The 27,979-nt window shown below is 40.1% G+C and overlaps 1 protein-coding gene and 2 pseudogenes across 1 annotated transcript; 2 read left to right on the forward strand and 1 right to left on the reverse strand.

Moving 5' to 3' along the window:
• The first annotated feature begins 1,399 nt into the window (after positions 1 to 1,399).
• LOC127774163 (uncharacterized) lies at positions 1,400 to 5,071 on the forward strand (annotated as a pseudogene).
• A 1,057-nt stretch (positions 5,072 to 6,128) lies between these two features.
• Positions 6,129 to 7,703, forward strand: LOC127774164 (uncharacterized; annotated as a pseudogene).
• Positions 7,704 to 8,900: 1,197 nt separating this feature from the next.
• On the reverse strand, positions 8,901 to 14,997 carry LOC127774128 (lysine-specific demethylase JMJ14-like). Its single transcript, XM_052300410.1, has 11 exons — positions 14,584 to 14,997; positions 13,457 to 13,507; positions 13,260 to 13,337; positions 12,656 to 13,174; positions 12,356 to 12,574; positions 11,890 to 12,051; positions 11,195 to 11,563; positions 10,205 to 11,069; positions 10,009 to 10,112; positions 9,715 to 9,912; positions 8,901 to 9,616 (listed from the first exon to the last, which is right to left on the reverse strand). The coding sequence occupies exons 1-11, from the start codon at positions 14,743 to 14,745 to the stop codon at positions 9,389 to 9,391; spliced, it is 2,955 nt and encodes a 984-aa protein (XP_052156370.1). The 5' UTR covers positions 14,746 to 14,997; the 3' UTR covers positions 8,901 to 9,388.
• Positions 14,998 to 27,979: the final 12,982 nt, after the last annotated feature.

A 27,979-nucleotide genomic window follows, 5' to 3' on the forward strand; every position in this document is an offset into this window, starting at 1 on the left:
TTACTTCTTTCCCTTATCTGTTTATTAATTTTTCCTTGGTTTTTTACTTTCCTTCAATCTATGATAGCTCCAGCTCGTGCGATTTGTCGCTATATCTGTGAGGTTGTGAGCCTGTGATCGTGAGAGGCTATTTGGGTAGCCAGCTAGTTTGATCCAGACTTTCAGAGGGAGATGAGCGGCGCACGAAACACTCCCCAATTTAGGTGCGTTTGGTTGCTCGTATACTTCTAGCCTGGCTCATCTCCTTTATCCAGGCTAAGATTGGCCTGGTTAAAGATATATATATGCAATTATTTGGTTGTTTGCATTAAATAAACCTGCATATGGTTACATGTTGTTTGGTTGGTTGTATTAAAGATACTGTATGCGAAAGATGTTTGGTTGGTTGGATCAAAAATACATTCTGGATTGGAGGGTGAGTTTACCTCCATGGGTATTAAATTGAGTTTTAACTAAGTCCAAGATGAAGTTTTCGGAATATTGAGTATAGTTTCTTCGTATTGGAGAGGATAACAACATATTACATGCAGTGCTACTGACTTCTTGGAGATGCACAAATTTCAATGACGAAAAAATTCGCCAAACTAGGAAGTCCCAAAAAATTGTGCCAAACATTAAATTACACTATTATAAATTAATCGTCGGGATTATCCGGTCAACCGGATAGAAAAAGAAAAGAAAAAAATGAAAAAAAAAAGGAAGAGAGAAACGCATCGCCATCTCGCAACTGCCGTCGCCGCTCGCCTACATGACGCTCGCCACTCTCCCTTTGAGTCCCGCTGTTTGCCGCCGCCAGCAGAGTTCATGGCTGCGGATCCGGTGCCGTCGAAGCTGAAGACTCCCGGATCTAGCGTGTCGAAGCTTAGCGGTGGCCGATGAGGGAGACGATGTCGGCAACGACTAGGAGAAGAGGAGGAAGAAGATGGCAGCGACGACGATGCCCCTAGCCCTCCCTCCGTCCCTCCTCCTGCCCTCTCTCTTTCTTCTGGATTTCGTTGAGCTCAAGCTCCCCATGGAGACGGCGCCGACAACTACTAGGAGAAGAGGAGAGGAGGTAGAAGATGGCAGTGCCGCCGCCGCCGCCGGTGCCCCTCGAGCCCTCCCTTCTGGATGCATCGACCCCTGCGCGCCGCTGCACCTGTCCATCCCGAGAAAATGGACATTTAGCCACTTCCAAAACACGGTTTCACTATAATGCCATTCCGAAAATGTGTTTTTGCTAAAATGCTAATATGAAGTGCGTGCTTACCGCCACTTTGCAAAATTTTGGCCCTTTTGTACATTTTCGAAATCATTTTCGCTTCTCCACCGGATGATGAGATAAAATTGCCCTTCATGTCATTTGCCGCCATCATTGAGGGAGAGGAGCTCGTCCTCATCGGCCATCTCCATGTCCACCATGAGCAGCTCACCGTCTTCCTCCTCCTCCTCCATGGATGGCATCCGAAGCAGTGCTATATGGGAGAGCCCAGACGACGAGGTGGCCGGCAAGTCCTCCGACATCTTCTCTTCCCTCGACCTTGCCACCTCCGCCGACTACCTCGCCACGGTCGACGACGACATCCCGGAGGTCGCTTCGCCGTGGTCGACGATGGCGGCTAGGGTTTCGAGGTGGCCCCATGGCCTCGTCGGCGACGGAGGCGAAGGGGGGGCCTCCTCGACGACCTCACCTCTGCTTCCGCCTCGTCGGTGCCATCCGGATGCGGCAGGCAGGGGCAGCTGCCGGTGGTTTTGTCGCTCCACGCACCCAGATACCCTCGTTGGCAGTGGGCGTGGACTCATCCGACGGCACTGTTGGCCATCCCGCCGTCGTCGGCAGCGGTGGTGGGCTCATCCGATGGCGCTGCCAAGGCTGCCACCATGGAAGGGGAAGGATGGAAGGGCAATTTCGTCTCATTACCCACTGAAGAAGCGAAGATGATTTCGAAAATGCACAAAAGGGCCAAAATGGCAAAGTGGTGATGAGCACGCACTTCATATTGGAATTTTAGTGAAACGCGTTTTCGAGATGGCATTCTAGCGAAACTGTGTTTTGAACGTGGCTAAATGTTCATTTTCTCGTCCATCCCACACTTGCATCCGCTCATCCCTGCGTCGGCATGAGCTGGGTCTGGCTGAGGACCTACGGCCGATTTCCGCGTTTCCTCGCAGCCTGGCTCAGCGGCCGCTTTTGCATCAGATAATCTTGGCTCGCTCACCCATGCAGGCAACCAAACGCGTTGCTGGTTGCATGCGGGATGCGAGCCACCCCCGGTGCAGCCAACCAAACACACCCTTAATTGCCGATCAAATTCTAGGGGAACGGCCGGGTTGAGGAGGTTTCGCAGGATGGGAATAAGTTCACTTTGGCTCCGTTAAGTAGCGTCCTAATCTGATCCATATCCCTCAACCACAATATCAGATATTTTGACCCTCCAACTATTAAAACCGGTGCAATTTGACTTCCTCAGCGGTTTGAAAGGGCGGTTTCGCTGACGTGGCGTCTACGTGACAATGTTGACCAGGTCTTTATGCCACGTGGCATTGACATGACGCTTATGTGACATTAGATTAAAAAATTATATGTGACCCATTTGGCATTTATGCAAAATATTTTGTGAGGCCCACATGTCATGCCCCTCTCTCTCCCTTATTTCTCTCTTTCTCTTCACCTTCATCCGATGGCGGCAGGCGAGGGCTTGAGTGGCGGCGACGGCGGCGGTGGGCTATGGGCACGGTGGCCGGCGGGCGGGCAAATGCTGGAGTGGCGAATGAAGCTTCCGAGGAACTCTTCATCGGGAAACTGTTTTAAGCATTCGGGTGAACGTCCACCTATTTCTTGCATGTCATCTAAATGGTTATGGAAAGTTTTAAAAAAAATTGACATGATAGGATAATATGTAATATATTACTTCACAAACATGCAAGTTCAAATTTAACTTCTACAAGTTGTAACAAAAATAACAAATTTGACTGTGAATATATGTATACTAAGAGTTTAATTTGTTATTTTCGTTACAACTTGTAAAATTTGAATTTGAACTTGCATGTTTGTGAAGTGATATATTACATATTAATCTATCTTGTAATTTTTTTGAAATTTTTTCATAATTATTTAATTGACATGCAAAAAACGGATGGACATCCACCCGAGAGATTAGAATTCATCCTCACGCTTCATCCTCTCCTCCCCCTGTCTCGTATGCCGCACTGCATTGCTTGGCTCGTCCTCGTGTGCATGTGTGTGTTCGCGCGTGCGAGTGCTCATTCTGCCTTGCCTTTCGATTGGTTACTATTCCCCTTGTAATTTGATGCTGATTTGCGGTGAAGTAGATGGATTCGCCTATGTGTTTCCACATTTTTTTTGGGTCTTGTTGCGAGCAGCGTCTGGTTGTTTTGTGCTGTGCGTGTTCGGTTGTTTCCAGTTTTTCTCCCCCAATTTCGTGCGTTCTAGAGGTAAATTAGTCTTGTCTCGTGGTCAATTTTTTGCGGGATATTTCGCCTCCCCATATTTGATCTCTGTTTTGGACTTTTGGTGCTATTTCCCCCCAACAAAGAGAGCTGAAATAATCATGCATTGCATGTGTAGTTTGACATTCGGTAGAGAAGATAAATAACATGCCTTAGAGCAGTGCTCATGTGAAGAGAAAGGGGTGAGAGGGAAAAAGAGAGATCATGACATGTGGGTCCCACAAATCATTTTTTGTAAATGACAAATGAGTCTCACATATTTTTTTTTAATTCTAATGTCATATAAATGTCACGTCAATACCATGTGGCATAAAGACTAGGTCAACACCGCTGCGTAGATGACATGTCAGCGAAACCACCCTCCAAAACCGCTGAGGGAGTCATATTGCACCGGTTTTAATAGATGAGGGGGGGGTCAAGATATGCAGTATCGTGTGGTGAGGGATACGAATTAGATTAAGCCACTGGTTAAGGGATACGATTGATTTCTCGCGGCGGTTTCTTAATCTGATCGTGGGCAACCGCAACCCTGATGTCAAATCGCTATGGTACTTCGACATGATGCACCAGCAGTTATTCTATCCGGCAACACCTCCACCGACACAGAAGGTTGGCGAATTCTGGCAAAAGTTTAAACAGGCAGCTGGCACGATGATGGATAGTATGGGGCTTCCCTTCTCCAGCATCAACTTCCGAGCTTCAGCTCTCAACGTCAACAACCAATCTAAGATGGACTGTTTCCCGCTTGCTAGCCGCAAGGTGATTTGCACGGATCAGTCTGGCCACGCATTCCTCGTCAACGCAGATACGTGCGAGGTAGGAACCATGCCCAGTCTTCACAAGCCCAAGTCGATGCCCTTGTCTGTCTTCGTAGTTTGTTCCCATGATGGCTATGGCAGCAGCCTCTTTGTCATGGAGAGGATTCCCAAACCAGAGTTGGGCTTCAACAGCAATCAGTTTGAGGCCTTCGTATACCACAAGTCTACATTATCTTCCTACAGAAAGGCCTGGCACTGCCATCAACTTCCACCTCCGCCTTTTGTCTGTGAACACAAGCACTGTCACAGCTGCTGCAGCAGCCCAGACCCAGAGATCAGCTCCTACGCTGTGCTTGGCGGTGGCTCACACATTTGCTTATCTGTCAATGGCATCGGCACCTACTGCCTGGAGACAGCAAGCCACTCATGGAGCCAAGTTGGCAAAGTGGACACTGCCATTCCATGGCAGGATTGATTATGTGCCTGAGTTCAACCTCTGGTTTGGCCTCTCTGCTGAGGCCCGGCGCTTGGCTGCGGCTGACCTCTCTGCCATGGACTCCCAGCCACAGCTAGTGGGCCCTTGGAAGGAACTCAACCTGCCAGAGGAATGGAGGGAATGCAAGGATCCACAACTTGTCAACCTTGGCTCAGGCAGGTTCTGCATCGCTAGGTTCTTCCGCAGCAACAGTGACTTTGGGAATGAACCAATTGCCATGTTTACAGGTGTGGAGGTAGTGCCACATGTCGGTGATGCCAATGGCAATGCAAATAAGGGCAGCAATGGGAAAGTGCAACTCCAAATGATCCCTCACAGATCAAAATGTCACGCATCTAATGCCACTACAATCGATGTTGTGCTCTGACTAATATTAGTGCTGGCATCCTTTTTTATCCATTTTGTTTTTTATCTGAATAAGAGATAACTTAGAATATTGTTGCAAGAGATGGTCTCCCTATTATCTCTATTTGCTAGTTGTGCAGTATTGTGTCCTGCAATGGCAGATTCTAAAATTAACTGAATTTACTCCTACCATTTATATGGCAGTCTTGTTTTATATTTGTGAGAAAATTGCACTTCTTCGTGGAGCTGAACGGCTATCTAACTAGCACCACTTTACTTGCAAGTCGTTTTATGAGCCACTTAACACTTTATCACAATTGACCAAAATATCTTTTTTAAAAAAACTAAATTTTACAAAACTATATATACGTGGATCAAACTATCACAGAACTACTACATGAATCACAAAGCTACAGATTTAGTCATTGCATCACAAAACTATATATTTATCACAAAACTATAGATTTAGTGAAGTTATCAAAGAACTACAAATTTCACTAAATTACAAAATTTGTACTACAAATTGTAGAGTTTAGATCCCTAGCACTATTATTTATTATAAGTTATAACAATTGTGGTTTTGTGATAAAATTATGCTACATCTATATTTTTATATGATACCTTAAATCGGATAAATTTAACACTAAATCTATAATTTTGTGATGCGCATTCTTTTGCGATAGTTTTCATCAAAGTACATGTAGTTTTATAAATTTTATTTATTCTTATTTATGACTTTGTTACCCTGTAAGTTGGCATTGGAAGAGAAACGTAGAAAGAGGCCATCGAAACGCTTTGTGAACGACGACGCTCTTGGCGGTGTGTGGTGAATAAGATTATTCTTTCGTTCATGTAATAACCATATATGCAAGTTTACACTTTCAACTCATTTCCATATTATTACTAAGTGCATGCTGAATGGTTGTTTCTGGATGACTGTTTATTGAAGGTTACTGAAACTATACTACCTGTTCTTTTTTTTTTATGCGGGGATTGATTCCAAGATATGATTGATGGGCATGTTTATCTTCAGAATCTCAATCTGAGATATATGTATCTATGAATGTATGTCAGATCACATGGTGTCTTCCGATGAAATCAACCAGTTAGAAGATGGTCTCGCCGACGATTCTGATCTCGACACTGGTGCTAGCTCCAACCTCGGCGACGATGGTGCCATCAACATTGACTCTGACGCCAACCTCGACAACGATGGTGCCGTCGACCTCGACCATGACACCGATCTCGATGACGATACCGGCATCGACCTTGACGTCGTCGGCGCCGAACTCAACATCGATGATGCTGCCATCGACCTTGACGACGATGCCGCCATCAACCTCGACAACTTTGATCCTATGGATATATATAACATGGATGATTTTCTTGCTGAGTTGGTGTTTTTAGATGAATATAGTGAGCAGATTATTCTCAGGATGAAGGACAAGATAACAGCTGAGCCATCTCATTGTCAACGTCAAAGTGGTACAAGACCGTATATACCAAGAAACCAAGAAGATGGCAATGAGGATCTTGTGGCCAACTACTTCTCCGAGTCCCCTATCTACACCGATGAGATATTCCATAGGAGGTTTCGGATGAGGAGGCCCTTAGTGAATGGTCTCCTTATTTTACTAATAGAGTGGATGCCACTGGTAGAGCAGGACATTCACCACTTCAGAAGTGTACGGCCACCATTCATATGCTAGCATATGGAACTCCGGTGGACCAACTTGACGAGGTATTAAAGATTGGTCCTAGTATAGCTTTGGAGTGTTTGGGCAAATTTGCTAAAGGAGTCATTGAAATATTTAGTGAAGAGTACTTACGAGCTCCAAGGAATGATGAGGTTGAAAGATTGCTACAGGTTGCTGAGTCGCGTGGTTTTCCTGGCATGTTAGGAAGCATAGACTGCATGCATTGGGCATGAAAAAATTGCCCGGTCTCTTGGCGTGGCCAATTTACTCGTGGTGACAGGGGAGTTCCTACCATGATCCTCGAAGCGGTAGCATCGAAAGACCTTCGCATATAGCATGCTTTTTTTTGGTACTACAGGATCCAATAACGACATCGATGTGTTAAACAAGTCACCGTTGTTCATTGATGCATTGATAGGGGAAGCTCCTCGTGTGCAGTTTACTGTAAATGGGAACCAATATAACACGGGGTACTACCTTGCTGATGGAATTTATCCTGAGTGGAAAACATTCGTGAAGACAATACAACTTTCTCAGACAGATGAAGATATATTATATGCAGCCCGTCAAGAGGGAGAGAGGAAGGATGTTGAGCGAGCCTTTGGTGTGTTGCAGTCTCACTTTAACATCGTATGTCGTCCAGCCCGGATGTGACAGAGGGGTGATGCTATCAACATAATGTAAGCTTGTATTATTCTTCACAATATGATAGTTGAAGATGAAAAGGAAATGGCTGAAATTCCTTTGGATTTGAATGAGAACCCAGGAGCATCAATCGTTCTTCCACCGGAAGTGAGCAACTCCTCCAACCCTAACCCATGCTTTGCTGCAGTACTACGAAGGAATTCATCTATTCGTGATCGTCCAACTCATATGCAACTCAAGAAAGATTTAGTTGCACATATATGGCAGCGCTTGGAAAAAAGTAGAACTACTCTGTATAACAAAATAATGTAATTTAGCTTACTGTTTGCTTAAAATAATAGTATGTGTGTGCTGGTATGCTCATTGTCTTTTTTATATGATAGCTTACTGTTTGCTTAAATAATAGCTTGTTGTTTGCACAATTTATGGAAGGCTAAAATTTACATTTGATCTAGTATACATGATGAATTTATTAGCCATTTATTAGCCTGTATTAATGGAGAGTCAGCTAAAGAGACCATCCTTTGTATATAGGAGTTTTTTCGCTGACATGGAGTGTAGAGAGCCTGCACTGGGCTCTAGCTTTGAACATGCCCTAAGATTACTTTCTCATTATATTGTTTTCTTTATTTCCAGATATGAACGCAATATAACATTAATTGAAACCTAATGAAGGTAAATGGCCAACATAAGCAAGGTGAGCAACTGAAAGCCAATTATGTGGAGTGCAATAATGAAGGGTATTGTTACTGATAACTGAGTTATCAGGTTGCCGCAAGAGGTGCCTGAATAAATTTATCTACACATCTGCATTCATTCAAATGATGCTTTGATGACAAAATTGCTTTCCTAATTAGTTATTGGCTGAATCATATATTTCAATAGACTATTGAACAGCACATATGCATTCTGCTATAGGCAATGTCTAAACCTAGGAGGTTGGGAATGCCCATGGACCATGGTGGAGCGGATGCTGCGTAGGTGCAGGAAGGATAGCCCCACAGTTGCATCACTGCGTGGGGTGCGGAGGAGGAAACTGAGGCGTCTGAGAGAAGGGGAGGTGTCGTTCAGGCGGCGAAGAATAACACTATTATTTGAGGAACTCTTTGTAAATAAATTTCTAGAAGGACTGGGAAGATATTTTTGCCAATTAAAGGATCCAACGGCCTGTAATGTCTGAATTGAAAATTGAACGCTTTATAATCACTTAATGATGTGGCACTGTAGTTTTGCGTGCAGGGTTTCACCTTTCACTTATTTAGATATAGTTAAACATAGTGAGATTTATGTTATGTGATATTCACCATGAGAAATACTTTTAGATAAAAATTAGTTAAGTGTTATATCTAAAAGCCAAAAACAGCGCATATTTAAAAATCGGTGGGAGTATGATTTAATTGGCATCACTATTAAGGACAAAACAATCAATTAAAGTAACCCCTTGCAACATTAGCCCTGAATGAGGACAGATTCATCGCATTTATATGGTAAGAAAAGACAATTCATTTAAATTGAAGTAGAAGAAATAGCCATAAGTCCGAAAACATTTTCTTCCTTTCATTTCCAATTGGTAGCTGCCAAGGTTTGTACATGTAAGCTTTAATGTCGACAGGAAACATCAACTTGTTACATTGGTCACAATAAACTGGCTAATCCAGAAACAATTAGAGAATACAATAACTTGTTGCCATCAAGTTAGAAATGAATTGGGATCAAGCTGAAATGAATATCAAGAAATGCAATTCTAGAAGAATGCAAACCAATGGTGGCTCTATTTCAATTCTAATGGTTCCCTAGGGAAGCTGTCTAGGATGAGTTATCTGAAATTTCTGATCTATTCATGGCACTATGTATCTACATTATTGTTCATCTCATCCTGGAGAGTGGCAATTGCCACTCCAGATGATACCACTGCTATCTGATCCACTAGACTGCTACTGAATACTTCTTTTCATCGCCATTAGCTCTGGTTCTTCTGGGAGCTTAGCTAGCCTTCTTCAGCAACCTGCCAAGTGTGACCTCCTCACACAGGAATTATTGAAGCTACTTGATTGTTCTGATTCCTTCCGGGTAATCTCAATCCCGAGCAACTTTATTGGGGGGTTAGTGGAGTCATTAACCATTGCTGCCATCACAGATTCCGAGGGGAGTTCAGTTCCAACAGAAGAAACCCTTGACAACCAATAGTCCAAGCATTGGTGACAGGGATCTAGAGCCTCGATTTCCTGTTGAACAACAAAGAATTTTTGTGTAATATTCAACTAGTTACTTGAAGTGACCAGGTTTCACAAAAATAAATACTGTGGATATCGTAAAAATCTACCTTAATTATAGGGGAGGACAAGAACCCAAACATTTCAAGTCCATTCAAAGAATTGCAGGATAGAAAATCAGGAAGGCCAGATTTTCCGAAACTTATTTGTTTTGCTATTTCTTCATTTACTCTGTCTCTTACACTGTCCCAACATTGCATTGGTGATGTGTGAGTAAACGAAACTTCTGGAAGACCTTCGACAGTCACCTGTTATTAATTCAGTAGCTTATGTGAGCACAATGAAGGAAAGCAGACAAATCCTGAAATTTAGAAAAACAAGAAGCGTTTATAATAAAAGCGTACCCTAAACAATGGTCCAAGAAGCCCAGCATCAAGAACTTCGGAGATGTAGCAGCATGTCCTTGTTGGATCTAGTACACTATGAAATGTAACTCGACTCTTAAATCCTGCATAGATGAATTTCTATTAGTGATATTTCTGGAGGATGTACATATTACCAGAAGACAAAAATAATCATTGCATTGTTCAGTGTATATACCTTTGGGGAATATAGCTTGCTGATTGCACCACTTTTTACCAATCATCATTGTTCCACTGTCTAGCAGCTCAACCGTATACTTAGCTATTGCTGGCTTAGAGACTTCATCAGTTTGGCTCGAGGAAGGCTTGGCCAATTGACTAACTTGGCCATCAGAAGACTGTGCTAAATTGGATTTAATGTCAACACCAAACAGTTTCTCTGTGGTAATGGAAGCTAGCGTAGAATTTCCTGTTTGAATTCTTGAAGATGGTAACTCAGATGAAAGATTCAAGGACAGTGAGCCACTGCAGTCAGACTTTGACCTGCTTGGATTACTAGCTGTTGCTGGAGACTCAAGATTGACAACCATCTTGTTCTTATCATGTTTTTCTGAAGCAATCTGGATTCCCTTCTCTTGCTGGTATCCTGCTGGCTTTGCGGGGTCATAGTGATATTGATCTTGACTTCCTAAGCTGCAGCCATGATTGATGTTGGTTGCTGAATCCGGAAATTCCGTGTTTTCACCCAAGTCCATCTTCTTGTACTGAGTAGAACCAGATGGGCAGACTAAACCTAAATCATTCTGTCCCCACTGGTAGACCGCAGTTGGATCACCCTCTAGAGCTGCAACAAGAGTATGGAGCTCCTCTATGGTATACCGCAACAACGCGGTTTTTCTGTCCATTTCACATGAACATAGAATGTTTGCATGGTTTAAGCAAGCAAAACGATTTGGGGAGCATTGGCAGCTGACAGCTGACAAATGGAGATCATAAAAACATGAAAAGCATTCCCGGTCAGCTGAATCATAATCCCCATCCATTTTCTTATATTGCAGTGCCATATTCCCTCCCCGTGCTGCCTTCTCCATTTTAACCCTTGTCTGCAATATAGTACAACCAAAATATGAGTAATTAGTCTTTTTGATCAAAAAGAAAGAGTTAATCCTTTGAGTCACAGCTGATTAATAATCAGTGATAAATAACAACGGCCTAAACTAGTGAGTACCTTAATTGCACTTGTCAGCATTCCGTCCTTTCCGCAAGTATCCTGCCATCTGTATACTCCTTGTTCACTTTTGCAGTCGCTAAGGTTCATCCAAAGCTGTCTGACAGCTTCATTTGCAGTTTTTAGTAATAATTTGTCATGTGATATGGATGTCTTGCGCCGCTGCTCCCTGTAGAGCTCAACAGCACATTGTCCGTGAGGCAGCCAATCCACAGGTGCGACATTTACTGCCTCCGCACAGTTGAAGCCACAGTTGAACCCAGAATGGTAAGCTCGCGGTAGCGTTAGAACAAACTCGCCTGGATTCTGAACAACACGATAAACAGGAACTCCTTCTGATTTAAGAACAGAAGGAGATAATTGCGTAACCTGCACCATGAAAATTTAGGATGAAAATGAATGAAGATGCAGCATATTTATTTGTACAATACAGGAAGATAATTATTCTCAGATGAACCACTGTGTAGTGTCAGCAAGAATTTGTGACTGGTAGTAGGCACTAGGCAATGATAATAAATAGAGTACTAAAATGGAACAGAAAATAATGTTTTCCTTTGAATTTCAGTACATGGATGCTAAGTTGTTTCCAGTTCGCAATATATCCAAAAAGTTTATTTTGCAATCAGTGAATTCATGTTGTTAGAATCACAGGGTCAATTCTATTACATAACAAACATGCAATTTCAAATGGTTACCAGCTCCTGTAGGAGATCAGGCTGTTCTTCAAACAATCTTGGTAAGTTCTTTCTCATAGCTTCTTCCAGCTTCACTGCATCAGCACCAGGAACACCATACCATACTTTTGGTTCACCAAAATGCATGTAATTCATAGAATAAAGGAAATGATCTTCCACGTGCTACAAAGTTCAAGAGAGAGATATCAGCCAAGAATAATTATCATAATCAATTAAAAATCACATATTTTCCTACTATGTAAACATTCATCTTATGTTAATCCACTAAGAAGATTGAATAGCACTGCCAGGTTAGAATATCACTAGGCTAGTAGCATTTTCCAATCCCATAGAGCAATAATATGTTCATTCTTCAACAAGCAAGGAAGTTAATTAGATTACTTTTACCTAGGCAAACGGCTATTATACTATTACCAACAGAATGATAACATTGTAAAAATGGGTCAATGAGAAAATAAAAGCTTACCCAACAGAATGATGAGAAGCACATCCCTACATAAAGCCAAGGGACTACGACGCCAGATATATCCTCAGTTTCAAATGACAGTACAGACCCAGGAATACGTGGAAGATTGTTCAAATTCCAACAAGATAAACCATATGGATCTCGTCTATTTGAATCTGAAGATAATTTAGAGAATCCACTACTGAACATTGAAGTGTCCAAATCAGCACCATAATCCACCTAGTCAAAGAGAGTCCGATGCTTATCAGTATGTATTAATAGTTAAATAGGAAGATGATGCACAGATAGCAAACTAAATACCTCAACTTCGTCAGTGGGGCATACAACTATCCGCCAATATTCTCCCTCTATTTCATCGACCGATGGTTGCCAATTTTTTTTCTTCTTTTTAATTTCAGAAAGAGGGATTTCGTCACTTCCCTTTATTCCAAAATACTGCTGCTTAAACTCATCTGCATATTTCTGAAACTCATCTAGTGTGAAATCTGAGCCAGATTGAAAGCCAAACTTCTCGTCTGCATCTGCGCAGTCTTCTGATGTATTTGCACTAGGACGCCTGTGAGTCATCCCAAATCTCAGTCTCTTTCTCCTCTTCCTCTTCTTCTGAACTCGAGGTTGTGATTTTTTCTTTGTGGGTTCCCGGTTTTGAAGCTTGTCAACTTGTTGAACACGGGTATTGAACTCTGTACATTCCCAGAAGTTCTTCTCCTTCAGAGAACAAGGCGGTCGCCAAGAAGATGGTGGAACAATACGACAAATTCCATACTTTTCTGCTTGGGGACGAATGCTCGTAATATATCTAATTGGATCTTTAAACTCCTGAAGGGAAAGAACGATTAGCTAACTATTACTATGCTATCAGCATATCTCATGGAATAGTTATGTAAGATAAATGTACACAAACCTCTTCCGTTGGAGTGAAAACAGGGGCATCATCAATTTCAGGTCTGTACGATTCATGTGGATGCCACTTTCCATTTGTCTGTTCATAAAAGTAAGATAAAATAGCATGAAAAATTAATTAGCCAATAATAATAAAGCTGTAGAGGAATAGAAATGACAACATTCAGCTAATAAAATCAAAACTTTTCAAGGAATTACAGTTGTAGCTCCAGCAACATTGTCCCCGCAAGCTCCTGATGGGCAGAGATCCTGAAAAGGAGTAGTCTTACAAAATTAGCTTGTACCTTGAATATTTCATTCATCAGGAAAGTGCCACAGATTGGATGTTCTTATAGGACAGAGAAATTTCTATTACAAGTTAACAATTTAACATTTACCAATGGAAAATAAATAATATTGCACGATACCATTCATCAAAATTTGTTTACATATCCGCATGTATATGCTTGAGTTCATGATTGGTCGATCAATGGACTTTAGTTCCAACATCATTACTTGAGGAAAGTTGATTTGATTTAGTAGAATTTTCTCATAGATTGGCATATATTTATATCATATAATCAATTCATGGATTTGTCAATCTACTAGCACAAGGGCAAATCCAAGTTTTTTCGCCGGGCCAAATCCCAAATTCCTCCAATAGGCCAAGAACATCGAATTAGTTACAGCCACTGAAATCACACACAAATTTGCATCACCAATTTACAGATCGACATGATAGGTTGGGGGAAATTATTCCTTTAATCTCAAATCAGGAACAACAGAACCCAGAGTTACCTAGGGGAAGATGCCAATCTGTTGCGGCATCCGAATCGCATATCAATTTTAAACCTACAATTCTCAGGATCCATAAGTTTTTCTCTCTAGGACACATTATTCATCGATCCACCCAATGCTCTCCCCTATCGATCCACCCAATGCTCTCCCGACCTAATCTAAGAACCCCAAATCAAACGCATCGCATCCAGAAATTCGCATCTCATTGCTACTGATCCGACCTGATAGCACCCAAACAACACACAAATAGAAACTCCCCCCACATGCTCCATACCAGAGAACTAAATTCACGATCCATATAGACAGAATTCTATCCTCTCCAATCAAAACGAACGAACCCCAAACCCACGGCAACGATTCCTTACGTGCAACAGTCGCCTACCAAATGAACAGTTCCTCGAAACGTGAAGGGCGAGACGGAACAAAAATTATATATATAACAAACAAAAAGGAATCCACCACCACGTACGACGACGAAGAAGGCGGCGTGTTCCCCCTTGATCTACTCTACTAACACCACATGCAAATCCGGCCTCGTAAGCACGTACCTGCGGCGCGGAGGCCGGCTCCGGCGACGGGGTGCGGCCGCGCATTCGCCGCTTCTCGCCGCGGCGCGGGGGCGGGGCCGGCGGCGCGCTGGCCTCCTCGCCGGGGTCGCGGGAGGAAACCATGGGCGAGATTTGGTGGGCGGCCGCGGAAGCTATCTCCATAGAGAAAAGAAAAGAAAAAAGAGAAGTCCGCGGCTTGGTTTTACGGGGGAGGGAGTCGGAGAGGGGTAACGACCTCGCACGTGCGCTGCACCACGGGGGACCCCCACTAGGAGTTGTGGTCGGGCCGGGCCGGTGGGCCCCACCGGTCAGCGTCAGCCCCCTCTTTGTGTTCTATACTTCTATTCGGACCCGGTCGGGATGTGTGTGTGATTGATTATGTGAAGAACACAAAGTTCAGATCCAGCTTGGGCTACCCTGGGTAGGGTTTGCTCTCAAGCCTAAGGAACTAAAGAACATGGTGATGTGAAAAATTGTGAGTTTGTGAATGTGATGGTAGATGGATGGCTGATGGGGGAGGGGGGAAGGGCTATGGGGTGGTTTTATAGGCGGCCGCGGCATGGAGGGAGGGACGCGTATTGATATCCTACTAAAGTTAAATTATTACAAATTTGGATGTGAGGATGATTAATATGTGGATTTAATGGTAGAAACCAACACCACCTAGACCTTAGGTGGTGGTACAAGTGTCATTTGAGCTAGGTGGTTGTTGACGTAAATCTGACGTCTAGTAAATATTATAATGTTATATTTGTTTTCTAGATTTATTTCGAGAGATATTTTTTATATAGGAGGAAGTGCATTGATTGATGTAGATATAGGTGTGATACTCATGTCATAACTGGTGGTAGCTAAATATAATGTTTATGAAAATGCAATTCACTAGATCTGTTTATGGGCATCCCGCCTTGACCGGCCTAGGTTGGGCCTCTATTTTCATCCTAAAAACTATTCCAAAGCCTGAACAAACCAAAAAAGTAAATTAAATATTAATACTCATACTTTTTTTATTTTAGAGTAACAATAATAATAACTACTCCATTCAAATATGGAAACTGATAAGTATTTTAGGTTATAGGCTGGGCCAAACTCGGGCTTGTAGTTTTCTCTCAGCTTTTTCATGACCCAGCATAACCTGCTTTGACATGTCTACCCTTGGCAGACTATGGGCAAAGATGACACATTGCCCAAATCTGTGGAAGGGATAGAGAACTTCAAGTGGGGATTCCATTAGTTTTCAAAAAAAAAAGTGGGGATTACATTCATTTCATATGTAGATCACAATTTGAGATATTTACTATGCTCAAATGATGGTATGGAATCATTTCAGTTTTTCACAAATGTGTGCTATGGATTTTAGGAAATATTTCAAACAGGATCGGAACCAACTACAAATCGAACGGCTGATTTAACACCAAAGTCGGGCACCGGGAGCCACAGGCGTGGAGGGACGTGCATTAAATATCTTGCTAAACTTAAATCAAGACGTATTTAGATGCGAGAATATGGTCCATAAATATGTGGATTTAATGGTGGAAACAAACATCGCTTATGTGGTGGTATAAGTGTCACTTGAGTTGTGTGCTAGTTGGTGTAAATTTGGCATCTAGTAAATGCTGAGACATATCTTAACACAAAAGGATTATATGTTCATTTTTTTCAATATTTATTTCAAGATATATTTTTACAGAAGGAAGTGCACTGATTGATGTGATATGGATGAGCTCATGACGTAATGGGTGGTAACTAAATATAATGTTTACGAGAATACCATTGACTAGATATGTTTATGGGTAGCCGACATTGATAGGCCAGCTTGGGTCTCTATTTTCATCCAAAAAAAACCTATTCTAGATCTTAAACAAGCCCCAAAAATAAATTAAATATCAATATTATACATTTTTGTTTAAATAATACATAATAACTATTTAGATATGAAAACTAGTGTGGGCTTGTAGTTTTCTCTCGGGCTTTTCATGACCCGGCTTAACCTACTTTGACATATCTACCCTTGGCAGACTATGGGCAAATATGACACATTGCCCAAATGTGTGGAAGGGATAGAGAACTTCAAGTGGGGATTCCATTAGTTTTTTTTTAAAAAAAAGTGGGGATTACATTAATTTCATATATGGATCATAATTTGAGATATTTACTATTCTCAAATGATGATATGGAATCATTTCTATTTTTCACAAATGTGTGATATGGATTTTGGTAAATCTTCCTAACAGGATCAGAACCGACTACAAAGCGAACACTTGATTTAACACCAAAAGTTGGGCGCCCACCCCAACCCCCCTCCCCAGGAGCCACAAGTGCAAAGGGATGTGATTTGACATCCTACAAAACTTAAATCAAGAGAGATTTAGATGCGAGGATATGGTCCATTAATACATGGATTCAAGGGTGGAAAACATCATCGCTTAGGTGGTGGTACAAGTGTCACTCGACGTATATGGTGGTTGGCATAAATCTGGTGTCTAGTAAATGTTGGGACAAATTTGGATGCAAAAGATTATATGTCGAATTATTTTCTAGATTTATTTCAAAATATATTTTTACAGGAGGAAGTGTATTTATTGATGTAGATGTAGATGAGCTCATGACATAACGGGTGGTAGCTAAATATTATATTTACGAAAATACCATTGACTAGACCTATTTATTGGCAACCCACATTGATAGGCTAGCTTGGGTCTCTATTTTTATCAAAAACCTATTCCATAGCTTAAACAAGCCCAAAAATAAAAATTAAATATTAATATTTATACTTTTTTGTTTAAATAATAATAATATCTATTCAGATATGAAAACTAGCTCAGTTTTGTAGTTTTTCCTCGCACTTTTCATGGCCCAAGATAACCCGCATTATTCGACATGCCTATCCTTGGCATACTGTGGTTGAAGATGGCATGCTGCCCAAATGTGTGAAAGGGATCAATATCTTCAACTGGGGATCACATTTATTTCATATGTAGATCATAATTTGAGATATTTACGATGTTCAAATTGTGGTGGTATGAAAACTTTTCTATTATTCACAAGTACAGATGTGGATCCGGTTAGAGGAGATGATCTGGTGACATTCCATAACTATGACAAGGGAGATTAATACCCAAAAGAGAGAAAGACATCGACTACGCTAATATGGTGGTACAAGCGCTATTGGACATGCCAAAATTCCAATGATATATATGGACTCCATGAAGATTCAGAATGGCAAGCAAGAGTTACAAACCCTGTCTTTATCTAGGGATCAGGGCTTAATATAGGGGAAAATAACCGTTATAAGTTCACTAGTCTTTCTGCCCTTCCCCCTACAACTCACTTTCGTAAAAGGACCCCTACAAGTTCAATTTCTCTTTTACTTCCCCTTTCACTAGTTTTTAACGATTTATCACCGTTGGTTCAATTCCTCGACTCCTCATGCCTCCTGGGCTTCAGCACGGCAAGACGAAGTTACCCCATGTCGTTTTAGCAAGAACGTCTACCTCCTTGTCAACTACGGATCACCTAAGTTGTAAACGTTCTTAATAGTTGTGCTGTGTTTTGTGTTGAGGTTTGCCATCACCACCCCTGTGCTCGTGGAAGGAAAGAGAATCCTAGTAAACTTAAATCAAAGAGGGATTTAGATGGGAGAATATGGTCAGTTGATATGTGGATTCAAGGGTGGAATCCAGCGTCACTTAGGTAGTGGTACAAGTGTCACTTGAGTTGTGTGTTGGTTGGTGTAAATATGGCGTTTAGTAAATGCCGGGACAAATTTAGTTGTAAAAGATTATATGCTGATTTTTTTTTCTAGATTTATTTCAAGAGATATTTTTATAGTGGAAGTGCATTGATTGATGTAGATAGAGATGAGCTCATGCCGTAAAGAGCGGTAGCTAAATATAATGTTTACAGAAATACCATTGCCTAGACCTGTTTATGGGCAGCCTACATTGAGGCTCTGTTTGGCAAATGGGATGAGGAGTGTGGGAAATGGATGTTATTTCCATTTTTCATATTTCCACCGTTTGGGTGTGGATGGGAGTGGGATATAGAATCCTGCTTGATTGAGGGTGGATTGACTGCTAGGAAAAATTACTGAATTACCCTCACCATTTGAACTTATAGCTAATAGCCGTGCTGTTTGTTTACTCATTTAGCATAGTTTGAAGGGGCATTTTGGTCATTCTTCTAGAAACTTCCTTTTCCAATCCATCCAACCAAACATGGAATAAAATTTCCCTTCATATAAGAGCAAGTTTAATAAGAGAGTCATCAGTTAGCTATAAGCCAATGACACGTCATCTAAAAGCAATCAAATAGATAGATCTTTGTATCAACCAGCTGCATAACACACACTCCAATACTAATCATTCATTTTATTATATAGAGGAGGGCCCACCATCATCCAATGCATGCATGAGAGTAAATGGCTGATGAAGATAATCGGCTAAGTTTTCTAGGCGCCTGTGCCAAGGCTGGCGATTGCATAAGCGCCCGATCCCCTCTCTCTCATCTTGCCTCTCTCCACCACGTCAGACGAAGCTGAGCTGTACAGGCTTATAGCTGACTGAAATTTTGTTATTATACTTGCTCTAAACTACCACCACATCCTACCAGGATATTATATCCATTTCCCAATGGGTATAACCCATTAGCCAAACGGAGCCTGATAGGCTAGCTTTGGCCTGTATTTTCACCCAAAAACCTATTCCAAAGCCTAAACAAGTCCAAAAAATAAATTAAATACCAATATTTATACATTTTTATTTTAGAATAATAATAATAACTATTCAATTATGAAAACTAGCAAAATACTACTCCCTCCGTCCCAAAATATAAGCATTTTTAGACCCTGACACGATCTCTGAGATGCTACTTTGACCAATAATATCTGTAAAGTAAGATGTTTTAAAATAAAAAGTATTGCATATTATGATAATTTGTTTAATGATAAATCTAGTAACATCAATTTTACATTTATTGATCTTTTTTCTTATTTTTTTTTTGTTACTAATGGTCAAAGTTAGAAATAATTGATTTATCACTATGCTAGAAAATGTTTATATTTTGGGACGGCGGGAGTATGTATTTTAGGTTTTGGGATGGGCCAAGATCGGGATTGCAGCTTTCTCTCGAGGGTTTTTGTGGCTACGCTAACAAGCTTTTGACATGTCTATCCCAGGGATTCCAATTTTGGTTTGAAAATTTGAAACTTTTGTAATTACGCTCCCCTCTAGCAAGCAAATATCTCGCCCGGAATTTTTGCTTTTTCCCCAAAATTATGTGAATTTGGTCAAAAATTTATCCAAATTCAGTCAAAGTTTGCTAAATTTTCAAATAATTTTGGGCAAAAAGTTCCAAAATTACCAAAAGTTTCAGTTGCACCAAAATTCTAAAATTTTGGTAAAAACCAAAAGTGAAAAACCTGGTCTATCCTTGGTGTACAAGGGTTAAAGATGACACGCTGCCTAAATGTGTGAAAGGGATCCAGATCTTTATGTGGGGATTACATTCATTTCATATGTAGATCGTAATTTAAGATATTTATGAAGTTCAAATTGTGGTGGTACAGAATCATTTCTATTTTTCACGAATTGTATATATGGATTTTAGGAACCCCCTCCCCTCCCCTCCCCTTCCCCACCTTGTTAGAGGATATGATACGGTGATATTCCACATACTCCCTCCATTTTTTAATAGATGACGCTGTTGACTTTTGAACATATGTTTGACCATTCGTATTATTTAAAAATTTTTATGTAAATGTATAGATATAAATCATGCTTAAAGTACTTTGAGTGATAAAACAACTCACAACAAAATAAATTATAATTACGTAAATTTTTTGAATAAGACGAATGGTCAAACGTGTGATAAAAAGTCAACGGCGTTATTTATTGAAAAACGGAGGTAGTATATGACAATAGAGGTTGATGGCAAAAAAGTGTTTGGAAAAGAAATAATTGTACTAGTTGCCTTCATTGTTTTCACTTGCTACGATCGGTAGGCACTGATGAGTTTGGTTTGCTGGTAAAGAGGGCCAGTGCATTCTTTCGTCTGTGACGTGAATTGGTGAATGTATGATGCACCCTTGATTTTTATTTTATATAAAAAATAGTAGTACTACTCTAGTGTCAAATCCCAATCAGGGTATCAAACTATTTTTATCCTAGTTAATTCTAGTATAAAAGAAAGCATACGATCAGCTAAAATGGCCATACAGAAATATAGTGGTTCCCCGAAAGAAGAAAACCAAAAACTGGACTGACAACCTTACATATACTATATGAGCAGCCAAAAAGTGATTATAAAAAGACCTTATGGTGACCATATACATTATGGAGGTAAGCCACAATACATTAAATGGTTGTTTGGATGCTATATTAACATTTTCATTCTTTAATATATGAGAAACGATTTTTTATCCTAAGTCCCAAAACACAAATATCTCGACTAGATTAAGAACTAGTACCAAAGATGCTTTAGTACTAGTTAAAGTCGAAGTACCTAGAAACATCTTTATTCTCGGTTGGTGTTACTAACCGATACTAAAGATGCCTCCAGGGTTAGTTTAAAAAGAAAGCAGAGCTGAGGTGAGAGCTCTTGAGTTCGAATTCCACATCTCACATTTTTTTTTTGTCTTAGTATGCATCTTGAGATCGAGATATTTAGTCTCGATTTACTGGATCGGTTGCTACAACCGGTATTAAAGATCGTTTCTCCTGCAGTTTTTAACCGGTACAAATTTATAATACTTTTGTACCACACTTTAGCTAAGTTATGACCAACAAAATGTAAACCACACTTTAGCTAGCAAAAGAAAAGTGTGCCATACACTTTTGAGTTGATGACATGTGGGACCATGAGAAATGAAAGAGAATCTTATCACAAGTGCGGTCATGAACCAAACAATGAGCTAACTTGATCAAACTTGCCTAACATGAGGTGTAACAATGTTTGGCAAAGTTTAGGAGGTAACCAAACAACCTCTAAATGCAAAGGATAACTCCAAACTTATGGCTCAACCACAAGCAATAAAATAATATGTAAAACTAAGATGGTTGATAAAGGTAATAAACTTTACACTTGTGAGGTCCATCTTAGCATACACTCTTGTTTTAAGCATTGTGGCAATAACCAAGAAATAGTGAGACCTACCTTAATGTTATCAAGGCCATAAATATTGGAGATGGAGATGCCTACTTTTTTTTTCTCTCTTTATGGATTTGGTGATTATCGTGTGTATGTTTTTCAATCTCCTAAACGATATTTTTTTTTAAAAAAAATCTTTTTAATATGTAATTCATTTGTTTGGGCCTCAAATAATTCTAATAAACTCAGTTCAATCCGATCATGTATTGGCTATAAAGAAGACAGCGAGAAAGGTTGAGGCCCCTTCATCCTGTTGGGAGGCATACTCCTAGTAGAAAGACAGCTGAGCTGTTCAATTCAGATAACCCAATTTTTGCTAAAATTTCGAACACTTTCTTTATCTGTTACTGTAAATCTGTATCCATTTTCTTGGCCGGGCTGTTTCTTCAAATGTCAGCACATCCATTGTCGATGTTCTTTCTCTATCTTGACCAATCGATTGAGCTAACTAACGCCGACGATTCAGCCATCCATGCTTCTTACCTAACCAGTTTATAAACCGATTGAGAATACTAAACATTGCAACAAAAGGTGCTTCTTTCTGAAACTGCGAACTGCTTCGATACCTACAGGCTACAATGCAGTTCTTTAATAGTTCTCCAATTAAAGTGATCCATTCAGTCACCAAAGACTTCGACGTTTGACTTTCATTAACTGAGCTTGAGATGCGATTTTGACCACAAATTTTATATTCGAATTAGTTTATATACACACCTCTTACCAATTTCTACTCCATCATTTTTCACATATACGCTATCCATATTCTAAACGGTAGATTTTAAAAGAACTATATAAAAAATTAATTTTAAAAAATATATTAATTTGTTTTCAAGTTTATTTAGCTAATACTTAATTAATCATGTGCTAATGAATCACTTTGTTTTACGTGCGGGAGATGAAGCTCCGAATCTCCACCTCTGAAAGCAGCCTAAGTTTATAAGGTACTATAAGTTATACTTACTGTATTTTTAAAACAAATATACATAAAATATATTTTTTTCAAATTAAGTATTTCATAAGCCATTGACAGTCGAAGCATCAAAAGTTTGATTAAATCTTATCCACAACAACAGTATTTGCGACCAGGAGTATAATTCGTGAAATGATAATATGGAGTACTCCACTTCTTAATAGTTTCTGAATACAAATATAATTTATATCAGTCTCAGCGTAGGAGCAGCATTAAGGATTTTCGCGTAAACTATAGCAGTATTTATGGGTCTTGTTTGTACCCCGTTGCACATGAACACACGTGGAGGGTCATACAGGGGCTGATCCAGGAACAAAATATTAGGAATTCAATTACACAGTTTTTTTAACCTTCAGCCATTTAGGAATCTTTAGTTTATCAGTCATGGTGAAAAAATTAAAGGAGGTGTTCCGAGGGGTATCCATGGGTCTTGTGGGTCCCCCTACACCCACGTTGAATCCGCCCTTGGAGTCAACGAACCACAGGGTGTAAATAAACATGAAACCACAAAAAGAAACTCTGAACTATGGGCTACTGACAGTTTGCCACAAAACCCCTGTTGCTAACATTCGATACATTAGGATACTTACAGATCTCACGCATCAATGTTCTCAATTCAAGTACCTTTATTAATTTATTATTTCTCTTAGATCTTGTTTGGTCAATTCCTTTCACAAGAAAATCCAAAGGAAATTTCATATACCTGGAACTAATCCCTTTTAATTCCCTCTAATTTATTTCTCATGGGGATTATCTGAAAAGCCTTTTCCTTCATTGACCTGGCAATGCCATACAAGCAATGATGAAAGAACATTACCAACAATCTCTGTGCGCGCTGTGAAATTATTGATAAATCCTCAGCTAAGTCATTTACCGACTCCGACGACCACCTTAATATACCGCGGCCGCAACAACTCGACGCCACCACCTCACAATCAAGGTCGCTGACGCACCGGCCACCGCCGCCACAGCACCACCACCTCATCACCGTAGTCGGCACCCCACGCCCGCCACCAAAGTCACAGCCACGGGCCCTCGCTACCTCGCAGCCGCCGCCGCTACCACACACAAGGGGAATTAAACTAGGGTGTTCAGCTAGAGAAAACTTATCTACACGAAAAGACAAAAATACCTTTCCACCACTCTCAATACAGGTGGTACCATCTCATAAGAAAATATGTAACTGGAGGTACCGTATGTTTCCAACCGTTCGATCGGCAGGATGAAGGGCCGAGATTCAGTACCGGGAGAGCTGCTGGATGGGAGCAAATATTCTTTCTAGCAAAGGGGCTAGTATTCAGTAGATTAACCTTACTGCATTTCCAAAATACAACACATCAAGTTATGATAGTCAGGTAACACATATAGATGCATGGGAACACTTAACCATCGTTCTGGCCTTAAGGGACTTCAACTTCTTCAATACCCTTCACATCACCACAAACAGCGTAATTTCCCTGCAATAAAATAACACAACATGACAATGGTACCAAATAGGGAACCGAAAACATCAAATGAAACACTTGACACAGTAAGTTTGCTAGCTATTTGAACTCTTTCTTTTTCCAGTAAGTTTGCTAGCTATTTGAACTCTTTCTTTTTCATCTACTTCGTCATTGCAGCATCGCATAATTGTTGCACCGTTTCTGAATCTAGACCAACACACTAACCATAGCACTGCTGGCAGCATCTGAAGCATCCTACACAGACAATGAAAACTTATCGATTTCGAAGGTAAAAAAAAAAAAAATCAAGGTAGAGATATCTCAGTGTTTTTTGGACAGTGACCAGCACGGATTCTCCTCTAAGCTTGACAGCTTCAAACCATCCCTGCATGTTTAGAACTATGATTAAGTATACAAACTTGGCACATAGCAGAATGAAAAAGTATGATGCTTCAATTAGGAATTCCATCTTACAGGTATTAACAAAAGATCGATCAAATCAAACCATTGTATATATGTTCACCCCCATGATAGGCAAGGAACCCACGTGCTTATTGTTTCAAAACAAAATATGCATGATTTTATGAACATGACAAAGGAATTACCTGAAAACACCAGCAAATGCAAGTGCAGTGTATTCTCATAAGCTGAGACTGCATGCGACATCTACAGAGTCAATTACATTTTGGTCTCAATCACGTGCACGCAGTACTTCTACAGCTGCAAGGCTGGTACTTCCTCCATTTCGCAATGTAAGACTTTTTAGCATTGCCCACGTTTATTTAGATATTAATGAATCTAGACATATGTATGTGTTTAGATTCATTAACATCTATATGTATGTGGGCAATGCTAGAAAGTCTTACATTATGAAACGGAGGAAATCCCATACATAGATGGCTAAAAAAAGTATTGTTCTACCATAAGAATTCAACTTTTTTAACTGACAATAACCGGAACCATATCTGAAATATGTCATACTTGGCACTCAAACAATTGTTGATAAAATCATAGCTGGGAATTCTCAAAAAAATTGTGGGCTAGACTTCTAGCAGAAATTGCAAGATGAAAATAACTAGAATTAGTTAAATAAATTATTCATGACTTACCACTTATATATATATATATATATAGGTGGAAAAGATATATGATAGGACTACTGCTATATGATAGAGGTGTTTAACTAGGGGCTGTTCAGATTATAGCCAAAATAAACATTATCAAATTTTGGCAATGCTAGAATGTTGGTAAGTTATCAATATTGCCAAGTTTTTGCAGGATTCCTTATGTATTTAGCAATATTTGGTACAAAACTAAATGTATGCACATCTTTGGTAACTTTAGAAAAATTGGTATGGTTTAAAATGTCATCAATCTAAACAACCCCTAGATTCATCAACAAACCTAATTGAATCAAGCTTTTCTTTTGGTCCATTGATTCAAAGATCCAACAAATTTTGGTCCATTGATTTAAAAACATTAGCATGATCACTATTTTTTTCAACTTTGGAGTAGAGCACAGAAACTTGTTAACATGGCAGAACAAGTACTCTGAAACAGGTGAAATCACATTGATAGAATAAAAGGTTGGGGGATACCCAGTACATCATTGGCCTTAATCAAATAGTTTGGCAGTTGCTGGAACATTCAGTGCTTCTGCAACCATTCCAACAATCTGAGCACCCTGAAAAGTGAATAAAGAAAGAATAAACACATAGAAGTAATGCAGTAGATACACTGCAAATGTTTATTTACCCTAAAATTGTGCATATGGTTAAACTGGGAATGTCTCTACACCATACTATCGCACAGGGGTTTAATTCAGTTTGGATCACATGGATTAAACAGCTTTTGGAATCCGGCAAAGTACACATCATGATTAATGGAACAACACTAATCAAATACCAACGAAGAGTCAGGGTGACCCTTGTTAAAAATATACATATTGATTTAATTTATTCTATAAATAAATCATAAGATTGAACATGTAAACTAGCATAATCGTATCATACAATCTATACATGTAAACTAAAACTAGACAGTACGTAAAACATGAATAGATTGAATATACGAAACAGGGTGAATGCGTACCGAGGGTTTTGGACGTTCAGCTACACAGCAGGAAGAACTCACGGTAAGGTGGGAGCCGGTTTCCAAATGGTTTACACAAGAGCCCAACCTCACCGATCAAACTGTCAAACCTCCAAATCCCCTAGTTAAGGAATGGGTAAGGTGGAAGCCAAACCTGAAGTTGTTCATATAAGGCTCGATCACTAGGACGGTTATTCCTTCAGCTGAAGGTGGTTGTGATGCCTAGGGTCTAAAGGCGGATTTAGGCGCAACTCAATTTGTTGGACCACACTATTGATGCTAAAAATACACACTGACCTGGGAGATCTGCTTAGCTCCAGTGCAGGTCCAAATCTTGATAATATGCAGGCGTGCCAGTCAGTTTGATCCTGCAACCGACAAGATATATAAACAACAGATAAAACAGCCGATCGGCTGACAAGCCGATGGAGTAGTTCTAGCCGATGCCGATACCAGCCGATAGTGATAGGGTTTCGAGTACTCGACTATACGTTCAATGTAGATAATGATATAAAGACAATCGGCCGATAATCAATATAATTAAACAATATAATCCAGTAGAAACCAGTCGGCTAGAAATGATATGATAGAATAAGCACTGATCCGAAGGTTAAAGCATACATCGGCTAGAGGTCTGATGTCATAAAATCCACAAGATTGGATAAACAGTGAAACCTTTGTTGCAATTAGCTAAATCCAACTTGTATGTAATGCTTGTAAGCCGATGCAACATCTAGATACCTCATCGGCTGAAACCCCGATGAAACCCTTATTAGCAGTCAAGAAGCAGGCTAGAGATTATGGTTCTAAACACGGCTTAGTAGATCAAACTTAACTGATGCAGCACTAAGTATGAAAAGAAACATAATATCTAGACAATCAAACCCTTGACTAATTAATTTTTAAGGTGGTAGATGCCTTATCTAATCTAATCTAGTAAAACAATTTAGCCGATACCGGCAGAAACCCTAAAGCGAGAGACAACCGATAGAGCTAAATTGATATACTAAGAATAGATTAACTAAGACATATGATAAATAGGAAGACAAATATATCATCCAAACCGGAGCAATCCAAGAGGTCGAATGTATTGATGCAGTCTTGAACGACGCCAACGTAGACGATATAATTGTCTCGGCCGGCGGAACATTTGACCTACCCCTTCGCCGGAGATCGAAAAGCGATGCAGCCCCGCGTTAGGTGCCAAATCCCGCCGGATGATAAAATAAAATAGAAAAGGTAAAAGGTGACGAGGCCCGAATTATATTAATCGTGGAGATCTCTTACAATGACCTCAGGTGTACATATTTATACCTATGGGAACATACTAGTACTTGTAGGACAATAAAGAAACTTTCCTAAAGATAAAAGGAAAACATATAAGTCCTTATAGGACATTAAATACACTTTCCTAAAGATGAAAAGAAATCTAACAAATTATTTCTAATTAATAGATAACTTGTCATGCCGCATCCTTCTTAAACTCTGTCACTTCTGGATAAGCTTTCTTTAATAGATTAATTTTCTTAACCAAATATAGCAGGAATCTGACTATTGGTGATGTGATAATTCTTTTAGGGGCTTACCAAATTTCACTGTTAACACACTTACAATGTAACACTATGTGCTTTTATCCTCGCTTTAAAAAAGTTTCAATTTTGATGTTAATATATAAGTAAGCTAGTATTATATCTCAAGCTTCACTAGAGATGTGGGACCAGCTAGCTTGTTGCGCTTTGCTGGC

The sequence above is a fragment of the Oryza glaberrima genome, chromosome 5, assembly GCF_000147395.1.
Source record: "Oryza glaberrima chromosome 5, OglaRS2, whole genome shotgun sequence".
Lineage (NCBI taxonomy): Eukaryota > Viridiplantae > Streptophyta > Magnoliopsida > Poales > Poaceae > Oryza > Oryza glaberrima.